The sequence below is a fragment of the Zootoca vivipara genome, chromosome 8, assembly GCF_963506605.1.
Source record: "Zootoca vivipara chromosome 8, rZooViv1.1, whole genome shotgun sequence".
NCBI lineage: Eukaryota > Metazoa > Chordata > Lepidosauria > Squamata > Lacertidae > Zootoca > Zootoca vivipara.
Window position 1 is genome coordinate 21,119,906 of NC_083283.1, and position 16,611 is coordinate 21,136,516.

General features: G+C 41.7%; 1 protein-coding gene across 11 annotated transcripts in view; it reads right to left on the minus strand.

Annotated features, from left to right (window-relative positions):
- RIMS2 (regulating synaptic membrane exocytosis 2) overlaps positions 1–16,611 on the minus strand; it is a 363,820-nt gene that overhangs the window by 170,124 nt on the left and 177,085 nt on the right. For all 11 annotated transcript variants that reach the window (XM_035125850.2, XM_035125835.2, XM_035125834.2 and 8 more), the window contains 2 exons: positions 12,723–12,769; positions 11,155–11,267 (listed from right to left, as the gene is read on the minus strand). In XM_035125850.2, coding sequence (XP_034981741.1) covers positions 11,155–11,267; positions 12,723–12,769 — 160 coding nt within the window. The remainder of the gene's footprint in view (positions 1–11,154; positions 11,268–12,722; positions 12,770–16,611) is intronic.

Here is a 16,611-nt window from a genome sequence, read left to right on the forward strand (position 1 = left end):
CACAAACATGTTTATCTAATGAGAACTGTTAAAGATGCAGTGCATAAATTAAATCTGCAATTGCATTATTAAAAAACTAAAATTTATGTATGTTCCTCCACCAATCATACTTTCAACTGAATAAGAAATAACACAACCTGTTTCACATAGTGAGTGGCTTGCATTAAAAGCTGCCTTATTTAGAAGAGGGAGACATTTTTCTGTGTGCTATGTCGGTTATAATAAGTTAAGACAGTGGTAGGAACCTGTGTTCCCTCCAGATGTTGTTGGACTCTCATCAGCCACTGGCAGCACAGCTAGCAGTCAGGGATATAGCAACATCTGGTGGGTAACAGGTTCCCCACCATTAACTTAAGGTATAAAAAACTAAGGTTACAATCCTATACACACTCATCTGTAAATAATTCCCATTGGACCAATGGGACTTAGTTCTCAGGATCGCACTATAAGAAACACTGAGTGGATTTCAACATGCCACAATTACAAACATTCCACCTGCCCCAGCATATCTGCTTGCCAGACATAATGACTCCCCCTCCTCCCTGATGCTGTTCTGGGGGTTCTCTCAACCCCCCAAGGCAATTTCAGGGGCTGCAGGAGGGCGGAACGAGGGGAAGCCCTTTTACACAAGTAGACGCTCTTGTACAAGGCTCGTTAGGTGAATCCGCCCATAATAACCACAATAAAATGATGTGACAGAGACATAGATGCAATTTATTAGCAAATCTAAGACCATATATTTCATAATTTCTCATCAACATTTTCTTTATGGTTTCAATCAATGGTAATAGGGGGGGACTGTGTTTGTTGTGAGCACTTAGCATTTCTAAAATAAAGCTATACTACTCCAAGCTTATCATAATTAGGGGCAAAGCACAGCTAAGGTTAAGATCTTCAATGTCTGAAGAAGTAACATAAGACTACTCCTGAGATTATACAGAACACATTTTCTCTAGCACTGAGCAACCACAGATTGCAGGGATTTTAAAACCAGGGTTTCCCTGCATCTTGAGCTTAAAAATAAACCAATGCTAAAGTGGAAAGTGGCAATATACATAATGCAAGTTCTTAGCAACCTTAACAAGATTTACATATTAAAACATCATTACACAGAGCAGTAATATAACAACAAAGGAGCCCATTTTCTGAAATCTTCAAAACCTCTGAACCTGGGATGACCTAAAATCTCAAAATGTACCATTTCATGCTCAAGATTAGATATCTGGCACAAAATGGTGGAAAAGAAAATCATACAATGGTGGTAAATATAGCTGTGAATATATACTCTTAGAAAATATGCTGCATTTCATAGGAGAGAGCATAACAATATTTAAATTTTCTTTTAAAATAAAGTTTACAAGTTGAGTAAGCATTGTGGGGACAAACAGAAAAGCAAGCACTGTTAGGGTGCTTCCAGACGGGTTTACAGCAGAATCAGTGCTACTCATGCACATTTTTTGCACCATCCACACATTATCATGATCAAAATGCCAGTCTGTACTTTTTATGTGTTAAATCCAGATTTACCCATCTGATACAAAATCTAATGACTAAAAATAACCTGTTATACACCCACAGTCATTGCTGGTATAGCTAGCCCATTTTTAACGGGCAGTTTGTCACCTGTGTGGCAGTGTTCTGGTGTGTGACCTCTAACACCACACTTTCATTTGCTTCTTGCCTGAGCACCAGTTGGCCATTTTGTTTACAGTTGACCAAAGGATATCAGGAGCATGTGAGCCTCTGTGTTATGTCAAAAGAATGGACCCCTCTGCTGTCGTAGCAGTTTCCCCACTTCACATCCACAGCATTGGGAGGCAGCCAAGCCAATATTTAGCTGCTCAACCACAAGTTGGGGCAGTGTGGGTCAATGGTTGCATGTTTCACAGGCAAAATGACCCTAGCCTCTCCCAGTAAAATGTTGTGGGTCAGTACAACTGGGAAATGTTTTATTTTACTCAGAGCATTTCTATTTTGCTCTTCAAGTGTAAAAGGCAATACAGAGTGTATATGTTATGGGGAATAGAATGTAAGCTGGGTGGTTAATGTGCAGAATCAGCCATTATTCTCATTTACTGGGCCCCTGGAGAGTGTGCACATAATCGGTCTGCAAGGAGGGAATTCCACACATTCCCAAGTCAATGTGCACCTATCATCTGGCCCATAGTGGTTCTGTTCCCTGCACTCCAATGAAGGGCTTCTTTCAGAGCAGCCTGAGACTTGCTGCCTCTTTCATGGCAGGTAGGCATGTCCCTTCCCACAATGAGGCACTCACTACTTGTGGAGGCTGCACCATTCCTTGTCCACAGCCTTGGGCCGCAGCAACTGACATTCATCTGTACCTAAAGACTAGATGGTACACTGGAAACAACCAGGCACCTCAAAGCGATTTGCTCAACAAGACCCAAACAGGGGCCACTTTCCTGCTATCTCTGCTACAGAATAGGCTTGACAGTGGGCTCGATCCTGCAGCAGCCAGCATTGTGGCTGTAAAATAGTGGGTAGACGACACAGCGATTCTTCAAAAGCAGCTCTTTATTTGGAAGCTGAACTGCATTGCCAAGCTGGCCTGCTTTTACAGAGGCTGGCTCAAACAATGTATCAAACATAATTCAAAGTTCCCTCCTAAAACAACTGTCAAGGACCTGAGGGAAAACTATATACACTAATACATAACAGTGGCTATACTGTTGCTGCCCCCACAAGCACTCCCAAGTGTGGGTGAGGGGCAGGGGCTGGATATGAGAGGCTCTCTCTGGTTCTTTGTGGGGGTGCAGGGGAGGCTTTGGGGAAGCGCTGCAGTCAGAATATCAATGAATATAATGGTTCAGAAGTCAGAGTGTTTACCCGCACTGACTCATCATGTACACAGGGAAAAAGGATCTGAACAACCATCTGAAAGATAACACCCCCATGGGGAGGCATCCTTATTCCCAAAATAATATCAGGACTGTACTTCTAACTCCTAATTCAATAAAATGCTTCCTAATTCATCTCCTTTTACCTTCTACCTGACCAATAAAACTGGTTTCAATGTAAGCTTCCTTCTTGCATGCAGATGATGATGGTTACTATTTAAATTTGTACTGTACTTTATCTGAAGATCACAGGGCGGTTCACAACACTCAAGATACATTGCAGCTCTCGCTAATAAAGGTTGTTTTGCTACACTTTCTAATTTGTTGTCCTTCAAAATGTGCTATATCAACGTCAAAAAGAAGAATCAGCTTATATTTAGTATTTGAGGAATGTTAGTCTATTTACATAGCCTGTGTGTATAGATAAGCCCCAAAGTAATTTAGTTGTACCAACAGAGAGAAACAAACATTCTTTGAACTGGTTTCAATACAGTCAAGGGTGCATAAATGTTGTGAAGTAAATAATAAAATAAACGACCAAATGGATGTTACATTTTGTTGTAAATGCATACGCTGGCAAATAAACTATACAAAAGTATCCTGGATAGCATTAGCTCTAGTCCTAATCAGATCCCCATCTGAATTCTTTTTGACTTCATGATACGGCAAATATTTTTCAGAAGTATTGCTTAATATAAATATGCTAGCAAACCAACAATACATTTCTGTCCATTTCTTGGAGATCAGTATATTACTAGTAGCTCTTCTGACATTACGGAGCACTTATATAATTTTAAATCATTGTGAAAATTTTCTTTTTTACTGATTGCTTTTCCTCACACTTCTGCAAAGACTCAAAGTGAACCAATGCATCCAATATATAAATAAATATGTAAGAATAAGTATTTGAATCTAATCAACTAATTAAACAATATAATCCCTTCAAACCACAATAATCATCACGCACAGCACCACAACATCTCTAAATTAATCCTGGTCACTGAAAGTTTGCCTTTTGAAAAATGTCAGGAAGAAATTCCACAATTATGGACAGGATTTCACACAACAGTACAGAATTGGCTCAGTTTTAGGAGATTATGACAGTAGAACAGAGAGCAGAATTGCTCTATTAAGTGTGTATAGCTGAAGCAATGTCAGCTTTAAAAAACAAAACCAGAGGTGTACATTTCTTCCAGGAGACTACAGTAATGTGCTTCCAGATAAGCCCTTCTCAGTTAGGAAGTCATCACATACTGTGTTCACTACAATTTCTGAAGAGTTTTAAAAGTCAGTGCCAAGTAGAACAATAGTCTAATCCCCAAGGTTACAGAAAGCTGCCTTATCAGACTGAATTAGTGAAAAAGCACCCTTTGCCAACATTGTAGTTTCAAGTATAATGAGATATCCAGGAGAATGCAAAGCAATAATACAAGCCCAGATAATAAGAAATCAAAATATGAGTATTTCTATCATTCCTGTGTTTCTGGCTTTAGTTTCTATTAAGCTTATCTACATGAACACGGGCCCCTTATTCCTCAGATTTTTGATGGCTGAGTGACAAAATTGTTTTCACCACTTTTTATGTCAGTCATTATAGATGAACAGCATACGTGTCAAAGAACCACTTGGTGCTAAATGATTATCTATCCATCATCTGTGTTGAGGTTGAGTCTTCATAACAGGTTGAGTCTTCATAACAGAACTGTGTTGGTAATTTAACTGTTACCATCATTTAAAACTTCATTTATACATCTTCCTTGCAAGATTCTTAATGCTGGCCTACAGCAAGTTTTTGCCTGAGCCACAAGGAAGGAAGAGGGAATCCAGTGTGACTCAGTTGTACTCAAGGGAACAGTGCACATTTCATTTGTGGTTCCTGAATACAACTGCAGCATATGGGTGAGATGAAAAAGAATGCAGAGTTGTGAGTCATCTAAATATTGACTCCACTTCAATATTATGCAAGATTTCCCCAGCTCAACAGTAGGATGAGCAAGATGGACTCCTGCAGTACTTCATACGGCAGATTCCTCTGAAGAGATGAGCAACCAGCCATTGCAACCTTTTGAGACATTTCTGCTAGGGCCAACTTGAACTCATCATTTAATGAAAACTACCGGTACTTAGCAGGTCTCAACATCAAGATGTTGATATTTCAATATCAACACTGTTAAAAGGTATCAAAAAGTTCAAGTGGACAACATCAACATCAGGGCAAAAATCCTAGACCAAGGCCACAACTAATTTCAGTCTGCGGTGCACCCAAGCCTACTGTAGAAGACAAACCGACAGTATCAGTAGGCACACTTCCCCAGAATAAAAACTGATTCCAATAGGTTACTCTTCCCATTGTGGGATCCTGGCAGAAGTTATATTTTGCTCTATTGAGTGTTGTTTTATTCAATATTTCTGTCATAAGACATCAGAATGAGGGAATCACTGCCTTCTGTTCTTGCACTCACTCTGATTTGGCTTCAGGACGATGCCATGCAGAATCTGGAGTTGCTCTGAAATGCTGTAGATTCCATATAAAACTCAGTCAAGTTAATGATTTTATACCACTTCAGTTGATTTCATATAGATATTGCAGAAAAAAATCCTCCCAGATTTTTAACTTTCTTCTTGAGAAGGCTAGTCTTTATAAAACAAAGGGCATGATCAGCCAAAACTAAGTATTGGGAGTATTATGCATCTGAGGAGAAACTTCCATTTCTCCTGATGAAATCAATAGGCCTTAGAAGTGTTTAAATAAAGCTGGTTGGAACATACACGTTTTATCTTTCCAAAAACATATTCTGTCAGGTGGATTATAATGAATTAAAGGCAATTTGTGGAACACACATGCCAAGAGAAACTTGTACACATCAAATTTGGTCTTTAGTGACCAAATTAATGGCTGTTTGAAGAAAAAGTAGTAGGGACACCTGAAAATCACTACATTGCCTAATGGGTGGGATACTTTCACTATGAAATGCTCTTGCACTGGCAGCCCAAAAGATACGACAACATAGCAAATTAACATTGGTTGTAGTGACAGGTGCTACTACAGCTAGTGGAACCCCTGCAACAGGGGTTGGGAACCTTTTCAACCCAGCCCCACAAGCCAAGTCTGCCAGGAGTGCATGGCCACTCACCTGTCTATTACCTGACATCATAATCACATCAGGTGACAAAAATGCTACTGAAACAGCTTAGAAATGCTGTGCAGGCGAAGTGCAGGCACATCATAAATTAATCTCACTGTATACAAGTTGTACAAGTGACAATAAAGTATTTCAATTTCAATTTCACACCTTTACCTGACTCCCACCTGATGTTACACAGGATGACATAACAGGGCAGATGGGTGTGGCTGGGGGGAGAGAGAGAATGGTCTCACAGGCCAAATTAGGATTCCTGCTGGACATAATTAGGCCTGTGAATTGAAGGTTCTTCATCCCTGCCTTGCACTAAAGGAACATTGCCAGAGCCAGGGCAAAATCTCAGGGGAATTGGGGCATGATGGAGGAATAGCAAAGCTTAGTCCAGATACTATGCTCAGGTGAAGGTCTGGTGCAAGCCCCAGCAATGACAGGATGTTATACCTGCAGGAAAGGTGATACAAAACACTTACACTAAAGTCACTGTGAAGGACCAGATGACTCTCCTACCTCCTCTCCCACTGTCCTCAAAGTCACAATGGGGAAATAGGATTTTAAGTGAATCAGCAGTAAGTCATGGCACACCAGCGAATCACCCCCCAGCTAGGGAACACAGTACACATATCAAGAAGCATGAACTAGTGTTATATTGAATTTTCCACATGTTTAGAAAATTATAAGCACAGAAAGGGGGAACCTAGTGATGGAACACATTGTACAAAAATGGGGTCACTTTTAACAAGAAGTCAGCAGCCAGAGGAAACAAAACATATATTGTAGATGAATCACACTTATAGTTAACAGGTTCTAAACGTATCGAAATAATTTAGAGATAAACGCGAACAAGGAACCTCAGCTCTACTTTTGGAAACAGTACTGGAAAGACAAGGCACCCAACACTGATAAGCAAGGGAAGGAGGATCACTAGTGAGAGAAACTATGCCAAACAGCATGACTTCTACACAGCCTCCAACTATTATTTTCCTTGCGGATAAAACACATAAGTGTGTGCACACAAATACCCATAACTCACCCATTTTGAGAATTGAAATACAACTATCCTTCAAAATCTGAACTTCTCCAAAATTTGTATTGTATTTCTCTAACTAACGTGTACAAAAATGCATAGGTTAGGTAAAGGTGTGCAGAATATGCATGCATTAGTTAAAATAAACAAAAATGCATTATTTGAGGGAAGTTCCTTTAAAAATCTATTTATTAGCCAAAACTGCATAAAAATATGTGTACAGGAGAAAATCACACTAAGATGCTGCCAAATTTTCATGAGGATTTTAAAAAAACAATAATAAAAAAATTGCTGCAGAGAAACTTGAATTTAAGACTTAAAAATGAGAAACCAAGCAGGGCCAGCTCTAGGGGTAGGCTGGGTGGCGGGGGGTGCTAGGGCGCCGGCTCGGCAGGGGGGCGTCGTGAGACAGAGCCGCGCGGAAGCCATGCTGTGCCCTGCGCCCGCCCACCAGCCGCGACAAGAAACGGGGCGGAGCGGGGGCGCCGGAGCGATCTCCGCACTACGGCACCAGGGCACCCGACATGGTTGAGACGGCCCTGAAACCAAGAGAAACAAACAATGGCAGATTTGTATATCCCAGGGATAAAAAATGGACGTAAACAATAGTCTACTGTTTCCTAAGGTAAGGTGAGTAAGTGCAGCTTCTCCCTCCAGAGAATTGGGTATTGTTCAAGTTTTTACAATCTGACTCCTATGTCTATTGAGGACTACAATCCATCATGTCAGACCAAAGGGGAAAGTAAGCTATGCTACTACAGTGGTACCTCGGTTTGCGACCGCAATCTGTTCTGCGGAGCCGGTCGCTCCCCGAATTGGTCGCTCCCCGATGCACGCTTCTGCATGTGCGCTGCACAGATCGCTTCTATGCATCCAAGCGCCGTGGAACCTGGATGTAAACACTTCTGGGTCCGCGGTGTCGGAAATCGAAGCGGTTTGAAATGGAGGCGGTCACAAACCGAGGTTTGACTGTACAAGCTAGTTCCAAGAGAAATCAGAGTCCTTGTTCTCGTTCTGTCACAGTAAAACTCTAGTGGTTTCAATATAAGCAGTGTGGATAAACACATGGGAAATTATTACTATTATTATTATTGAACAAGAAAATCTCAGTCCCTGCAAAAGTTTCCCATTCTTCAGCAAATCCCAATGTTATTTGTCAGAACAAGTTCCCAGTGGACTGTACACCCTGCTGCCAAAGAAACTGCCTTCCAATTTCCCTATATTTTGTGTATTCTCTTGACATAAATACATTCTGTATTCATTCTCTACCTTACTACCACTTAAACATCAGCTCTTCCGAAATTGCTGATCATCATGCTCACATTTTTAAAACTAATATCACTTATGAATATTATGAATTGTTTTACTGGAAGCACTGGTGTAGATTTCAAATGTCACACACTTTTGAAAATCATTTTTGGGCTTCCAAGGAAAAAGAATAGGTCCACAATCGCCAAAACGCTTTGTTCTCTATGTGAAATCTTGTGCTGATTAAGACATAGCCACAGTGATAATTAGTAGAATGAATATGAATTAGTAGAATTAGTAGAATGAATATGATCAAGAACTAGTGGATAGGTTCTCGGAATAGCTCAGGAAAGGGCTGTGGAAGCTTGTGCTTCAGTTCTTTCAAATTATTGAAGACATGAATAATTTTTCTTTTCTTTTTTAAAATATATTTATTAATTTTATAAAAGGAACAAAATCAATTCACATTAATAATCCTCCCATACAAAATAGTTCACCAACACATAAATAAAAAAGCACAAAAACAAACAACAATAGCAAAAATACAAAAAAGACAAAAGAAGAAGAAAAATTACTCATCACATTGTGGACTTCCTCAGATCTCCCCTCATTGGGTCCCTATTAAAATTAATCTTTAAGCAGTTTTCACAATATTTTAAACCTCTTATTACAATTCTCTCTATACCTTTCAATTCAATACCAATCTATAAACCCCCAATTTATATTATTAACCTTCAAACATTTAATTCATATCTCTAGAAATTTTTCCAATATCTAATCTTGCTATTATTTCTCCCCTTAGCTTATAATTTTTACCAACAATGATTCACAATTTATAACACTACAACTTCTCTCATAATACCTTTAAACAAACTAAAAACAATTTCACCCCCCCCCCTCTCCTGGATCTAGATTTCCCAGGTGGATCAGCGAATTCCGTAATTCATTCCAGTGTCGGACCTTTCCAATCAATCCATCCTAACATCAAGTATCTAAATTTTTTAACCCACTTTCCCAAAATCTGACTTTTTTCAGACAGCTTTTCCACCTGTTTCTCAACATCCTCCAACTACCTTCCCATTTTCCCAGAGTGTACATTGCCCCCTCTCTCTCGCTAGGAGAGCAACAATATCCTCTGGTTCTCCCTCGAGGAGCCCTTGGTCCACTTCTAAATCCTGTTCCACATCTCCCACTTGTGGAGCATTCCAATCTTCTTCCTCCTCTTCTTTGCAACATTTAAATATTATTTGTGGCATTGTCTGAAGCTGGTAATTGCTCTTCATGTTCCTCTGCATGATTCAATGCTGTCTCTTCTCCAAATTCAATGTCCAAGCAGTTCCTTTCACTTTCTTCACCTGGTTGTTTATTAGCTTCACACAGCTGCTTGTTGTTCCTGACCAGTTCCTGTTTAATGTCCAAAAAGTTCCAAAAGAATCTTTTGCCACAGATCTTGTGATGATGTTGAGTCTAGAGTGATTTTTGCTTTTTCAAATTCCATGGGAGAACAGCAGATAACAAAGCCGGAGATGACAGGAGTCATATTACCAAACCTCAAGCGCCATTTTCATGTCCACTCTGGATATCTTTTCCCTTTTTAAATTTTGTGTTTATAACTCAAAATCTTAGTCCATAATCATGTACACATCTTCAAATTCACTTTAAATTTAACAGATCCAAGTTCAATAAAATAATCCACTCTTTATTAAATCTATATTGTAAGTCCATTCAGTGATCCCTCCAGGCACCCAGATCCAGCTTCCTGGGAGACTTTCCTTAGATTTTTTTTTCTTGAAGATTTGCAGGAACTTTAAAGCAATTCACACCTCTCCCCCTGACCTGCTCCAGGAGAGAGTTTAAGACTCAAATTCTTGACAAATTGATTGTTTCCTTTCACCCTGTCAGCCAGGGGTCAAATTACAGCATCTCGTTTCACACAATGGAGGAGCCTGACTTCCTTTTAAAGCCTCCTGCCGTTACCAAATCTTTTACTTGAAAAATGAAGCTTTTTGAATCTCTTTACTCACGGTGCCCAATGTAGCCCGATCTTCTAACTGGAAAAATCCACCGCTCTCTGCCGCCGGCACGAAGCTTCACTTTGCAAGGGTGACAGTGACGCTTGAAAATGGCTCCCGCGACTACCACCCCACTCTCTCTCTCATCCTAATGGAGCTTGCCGAGGAGTAGGGGAGTCGCTTTTGGAACTCCGCCGAGCACTTCGCCCCCAGAACGCTCAATCTGGGGCTCTTTCGGGGGCCGCGTCGCTCTCGCGGCTTCCCCCCCCCTCGCAAAGCCGGGCTCCCTCGGAGCTCGAGGGAAACCCCACCAGACGGCTCTGGCGATGAATCGGAAGTTAGACATGAATAATTTTTCAGTCCCATACTTGGGACTCTACATTTTCCTTGAATATGTTTTATAGAATCTGTTATGAGTAGCTGTAGCCAACTCTGCACATTCATGATTTATATATGGAAATGAAAAATATAATTCTACAAACTGAAAATATTAGATATAAATACAGTATCCTGAATACAGGAGAAAGAGATTGTAATTACAGGCAACTCCGATTTTGCATGGATTCAATGCATGCACAACTGTGCACCATGTTCAGCACCAGAAGAGGGTGGAACAGGGCCAGGGACAAAACAAGGTGGGGTGGCCTTACGCACGCTCCACCAATGCACACAATGACCCAGAACCTAATCCCCGCGTAAATGGGGGGTTGACTGTAATTCATGTTGAGAAATAGCTGAATAAAAGAATTTAGGACAGTAACAACTTCAGTATTACGTTCATTACATTCAGTTAATGGCATTTTCCATTAACAATACTTTATTACAAGCAACAAAGTAAATGAGAACAAACTGAACAAATGTTTACATACTGAAAGTTGTCCAGATAAGAACTGTGGAACATCCCTCAACATGCCTGGACTCATGGGAGAAGTGACTGAAATAGAAGGCCGGTCCATTTTTTGAGATTCAAACGAACTAGAACCTGAAAGTAAAATTTATTTTATTTTATTAAACGTATTCTGAATATATAAACATTAAGATAAGGATCATTTGAACAAAAATACACGAATACACAGTGTGTTGAAAAGATAACAGATAATCTTAAAACTCAATTTAATCTCTAAATATGAACATGATGAGCAAAACAATGGGTATAATTTAGCCAAAGCTAAGCACTTAAAGATCCATTATATTAATGGAAACTTATACATATGCTTGAATCTTTGGGACTGGATCAAAGTCAAATGCTCTGTATCTTGAGGACTGCAACTCAATTGCTATCACCTACCGTGTTTCTCCAAAAATAAGCCATACCCCGAAAAGCCATCGTGGTAGGCAGTTTAACCCTGTATTAACTGTACCATACTTAATAAAAAAATAAGACATCCCCTGAAAATAAGCCACTGTGGGTTTTTTGAGGAAAAATAAATATAAGACGGTGTCTTATTTTTGGAGAAATACGGTATATTAAAAATGCTGCAAAACAAGAACTTGTTTTTGGATATTTGGGTTTGTCAGGATAAAGTCTCCTCAAATAAATTGTTTGCTTGTTATATTATTTTTAGAGTAAGTCAAGGAAATAACATTTTGCATCTTGAAAAAAATATTTTTGGTTACAAGCTTTATTTCTCCAGTAAGAAGATGCTATAGGGGTCTTAAAATCATTATGGCTTTTACATTCAACAATCAATTAATGGCTGATACAATTAATTATGGGTTGTATCCAATGTTGTAAAAGTGGAAGTCAGATAATGCCTCCAGATGGTCAGGGGGACGAAATGAGCATTGTGGGCTATGTCTTCCGGGGCTGGAGTGGGAGGGAATTCAATCAAAATGGTGTGGAAGAATCTGCCCTATTTGGGATGATTCCCCCAACCAACACTGGAACGAAGAAGAAAACAGCATCTCAATCTTACACAGCTGTGCAAATGAATCTGCCAAAACTTAAGGTTTTGAGCTGTCACTCCGACATTGTTGTTGGCATGCTCTATTCTTGATACCTGGCATATACCAAAACATTAATAAGATCCATAAAGGCCAAATATTCAATATTTGTATGGTGTAGTATTTTCTCTAAAATATAAAAATACTGATTTTAAATATTGAACATAATGAAATGCATTGTATTTAATAAGGCTGTAGCACACAGCATTAACAAAAAAGCAGGAAATTGAAGTTAGGTTTGACGTCAATCCTATTTTTACCCAGCAGGTTCCCTTTTTAATAAAGAGAAGAGTGAATTTATAAAAGAATGCCAACCCAAGCATTAGATTTCCTGACTTCTGATAGTTTATTATTGAAGAAAGATATAAAACATAGATAAGACACATAGAAGAGTGATACCTATACAGATACAGACAAAGAAGCAAAATTTAGAAGGAACACAAACATCTTTTCAATTTCCAGCTTGCGTTCAATCCAGAAAAATGAGACTTACTGGACTCCAACTGTGCATGTGTACTGTCAGGTATTCTGGGAATATCCCTGCAATTATTAAAAACAAATCATGTTTATACTTTATCTATGCCCTATAGGGTTACTTAGCACATAACAATATGAAACTTGAAGATAGAATATTACACTGCAAAATCACAGAAAATATACTGTTGTTCTTTCTATACATATATAAATATTTCCATAGATGCAGTTGTAAAGATACAGCTGTAAAGTGAGATAGAGATAGTTGTATAACATAAAAACTAACAAGAGTATCTTGGAAATTTATTTATTTATTTATTGTCTACCCTTCATAAGCAGACCCATGGTGAATTACAATAATTTAAAATTCAGAATTCAAAACAGTCAAAATGAATTAGTCACAAGAATAGTGTACAACTGATAAAGTACACTCCAACTTCATATATATGTAGCAGGTCCCACAAATGTCTACTAATATCTGATAATGGGCAACATGTCAACAAAACACACTGAAAGTGATCCAAGTAAGCATCTAAGTTCGATATTTTCTAACAATAGCATCCAAATAAGATCAGAAGTGAGAAGCATTTTTTGTTCCGGTAAACCAAACCACCTCTCATCTCTTCAGCTCTCTCCACAGCCATAACACATCCATATATACCGTACACACACACACACACACACAATGTGCACAAATTCTATTCATTTCAATAGGCCTCAACTATGCTTAGATTTTATTTATTGATTTATTGTTCCAGAAAGAATTACATCTAGAGTTATTTCGCTTTTCAATGTGACTCCCTAGCTCTGCAATTTGAATGGTCTGGTTTACATGTAACAACAAGAAACTACGGTTTCATTAAGAGAACAAGCTTGTAAAAGATTCTTGCCTACATCTTTCCAATCCCCTCTGGTGAACAAAACAGGATATCAAACCATGGTTTCAGTCTGGTCTGATTTAATGAACCACACTTAGTACTTTCAGAATGCTCCCTGGCAGAATGACAGGGGTTGGGGGAGCTGTGAGGAGATGGAGAAGAAGGTATGGAGCAAGGTATAAAAGAAAAGGAGGCAGTTGGCAATGGGCTGGTGTGGTGACAGGAAGTGGCTTCTGGTAGGCAGTCTCTGGAAGTAACACAAGCTCTAATCTATAACTTTAGGCTTACAAATGAATCAAACGAGGGTCTATTTGCTTTATATACTTAAACCAAAAGGGGGAGTTTGGGTTTGAATTCCAAGAGCTTATTCTTAGGAAAATCATTAAACTCATCTGTGAATTTAAACTCATGCGGGAATACCTAGTGGGATAATGAGAAATTGATTTTGTTTGTTTAAAATGTATAAAGGTAAAGGTTAAGGGCCCCCTGACCATCAGGTCCAGTCGTGTCCGACTCTGGGGTTGCGGTGCTCATCTCGCTCTATAGGCCGAGGGAGCCAGCGTTTGTCCACAGACAGCTTCCGGGTCATGTCGCCAGCATGACAAAGCTGCTTCTGGTGAACCAGAGCAGCGCACGGAAACGCCGTTTACCTTCCCGCCGGAGCGGTCCCTATTTATCTACTTGCACTTTGATGTGCTTTCGAACTGCTAGGTGGGCAGGAGCTGGGACCGAGCAACAGGAGCTCACCCCGTTGCAGGGATTCGAACCACCGACCTTCTGATCAGCAAGCCCTAGACTCTGTGGTTTAACCCACAGCGCCGCCTGGGTCCCTCTTTAAAATGCATAGTTCATTTTTATATTATTAAAATATCCTCAGAGTGACTAAAAAATTAAACAATTAGATACTCTAAAACTAATACAGTAGTACCTCTACTTACGAATTTAATGCGTTCCGAACGCACATTCGTAAGTCGAAAAAAATTGTAAGTCGAATCCCATAGGAATGCATTGGGAGAAAAAATTCGTAAGTCGAAGCAACCCTATCTAAAAATTCGTAAGTGGAAAAAATCCTATCTAAACCGCATCCAAGATGGCGGACGGAGCTCCATTCGTAAGTAGAAACATTCGTAAGTAGAGTTATTTGTAAGTAGAGGTACCACTGTAATACAAAACTAGAACTGCCATTCAGAATAAATACTGAGAGTCACATGGAGATTAAAAGCCATTGATGTTCATTAAAAGTATGGGTAAACAGGACAGACTTAGCATGTTACCAGAATGATTATGATAATGTCATCAGACCAGACTTCTCTGGATACCAGATTCCAAAACTGAACCGTCACAGAGGCCCTCTCTCCAAAAACAATCTGTGTAGCCTCCAAAGATGGAGAAATATGGCCTTAGAAGATTTTGTTAATCAGAAGTCATGTTCATGTGGAATATGAAGGGCTTTAATCTCAGTCAAAAGCAGCACTTTAAAACTCTGCCCAGAAATAAATAGAAAACTAATGCAGATCTTTCAATATTGGCAATACTGTATATAATAAATTCTAGTTAAATAAATCTGGCAGATAACTTTTGAACTAATTGATACCGTGTTTCTCATATTTTAAGGCATCCCCAAAAAATAAGCCATGACAGGATTTCAAAGGGTTGGTGAAAAATAAGACATACCCCGAAAATAAGCACTATCGCAAAGCCCCGACCGAGCGAGAGGCGAAGGCGCGGGACCCAGCAGGAGCTCCCTGCCTGCTTCCCCGAGCCGAAGCGCATCGGGGGACAGAGCCGAAGATCGGCGGGCGCTCCTTGCTGGGCTTGACAAGCCCGGCAAACAGCGCCCGCCGATCTTCGGACCTGTCCTGTGTGACAGGCGGGGGTGGGGGGGAAGCAGAGATCGTGCTCCGCTCTCCCCCCACCCCCGCCTGTCACCAAAGATCGGCGGGCGCTGTTTGCTGGGCTTGACAAGCCCGGCAAACAGCGCCCGCCGATCTTCGGACCTGTCCTGTGAGACAGGCGGGGGTGGGGGGGAAGCGGAGATCGTGCTCCGCTCTCCCCCCACCCCCGCCTGTCACCAAAGATCGGCGGGCGCTGTTTGCTGGGCTTGACAAGCCCGGCAAACAGCGCCCGCCGATCTTCGGACCTGTCCTGTGTGACAGGCGGGGGTGGGGGGGAAGCGGAGATCGTGCTCCGCTCTCCCCCACACCCGCCTGTCACCGAAGATCGGCGGGCGCTGTTTGCTGGGCTTGACAAGCCCGGCAAACAGCGCCCGCCGATTTTCGGACCTGTCCTGTGTGACAGGCGGGGGTGGGGGGGAAGCGGAGATCGTGCTCCGCTCTCCCCCCACCCCCGCCTGTCACCGAAGATCGGCGGGCGCTGTTTGCTGGGCTTGACAAGCCCGGCAAACAGCGCCCGCCGATTTTTGGACCTGTCCTGTGTGACAGGCGGGGGTGGGGGGGAAGCGGAGATCGTTCTCCGCTCTCCCCCCACCCCCGCCTGTCACCAAAGATCGGCGGGCGCTCCTTGCTGGGCTTGACAAGCCCGGCAAACAGGGCCCGCCGATCTTCGGCCCTGTGCTGTATGACGGGCGGGGGTGGGGGGAAGCGGAGATCGTGCTCCGCTCTCCCCCCACCCCCGCCTGTCACCAAAGATCGGCGGGCGCTCCTTGCTGGGCTTGACAAGCCCGGCAAACAGCGCCCGCCGATCTTCGGCCCTGTGCTGTGTGACAGGCTGGGGTGGGGGGGAAGCGGAGATCGTTCTCCGCTCTCCCCCCACCCCCGCCTGTCACCAACGATCGGCGGGCGCTCCTTGCTGGGCTTGACAAGCCCGGCAAACAGCGCCCGCCGATCTTCGGCCCTGTGCTGTATGACGGGCGGGGGTGGGGGGGAACTGGAGATCGTGCTCCGCTCTCCCCCACCCCCGCCTGTCACCGAAGATCGGCGGGCGCTGTTTGCTGGGCTTGACAAGCCCGGCAAACAGCACCCGCCGATCTTCGGACCTGTCCTGTGTGACAGGCGGGGGTGGGGGGGAAGC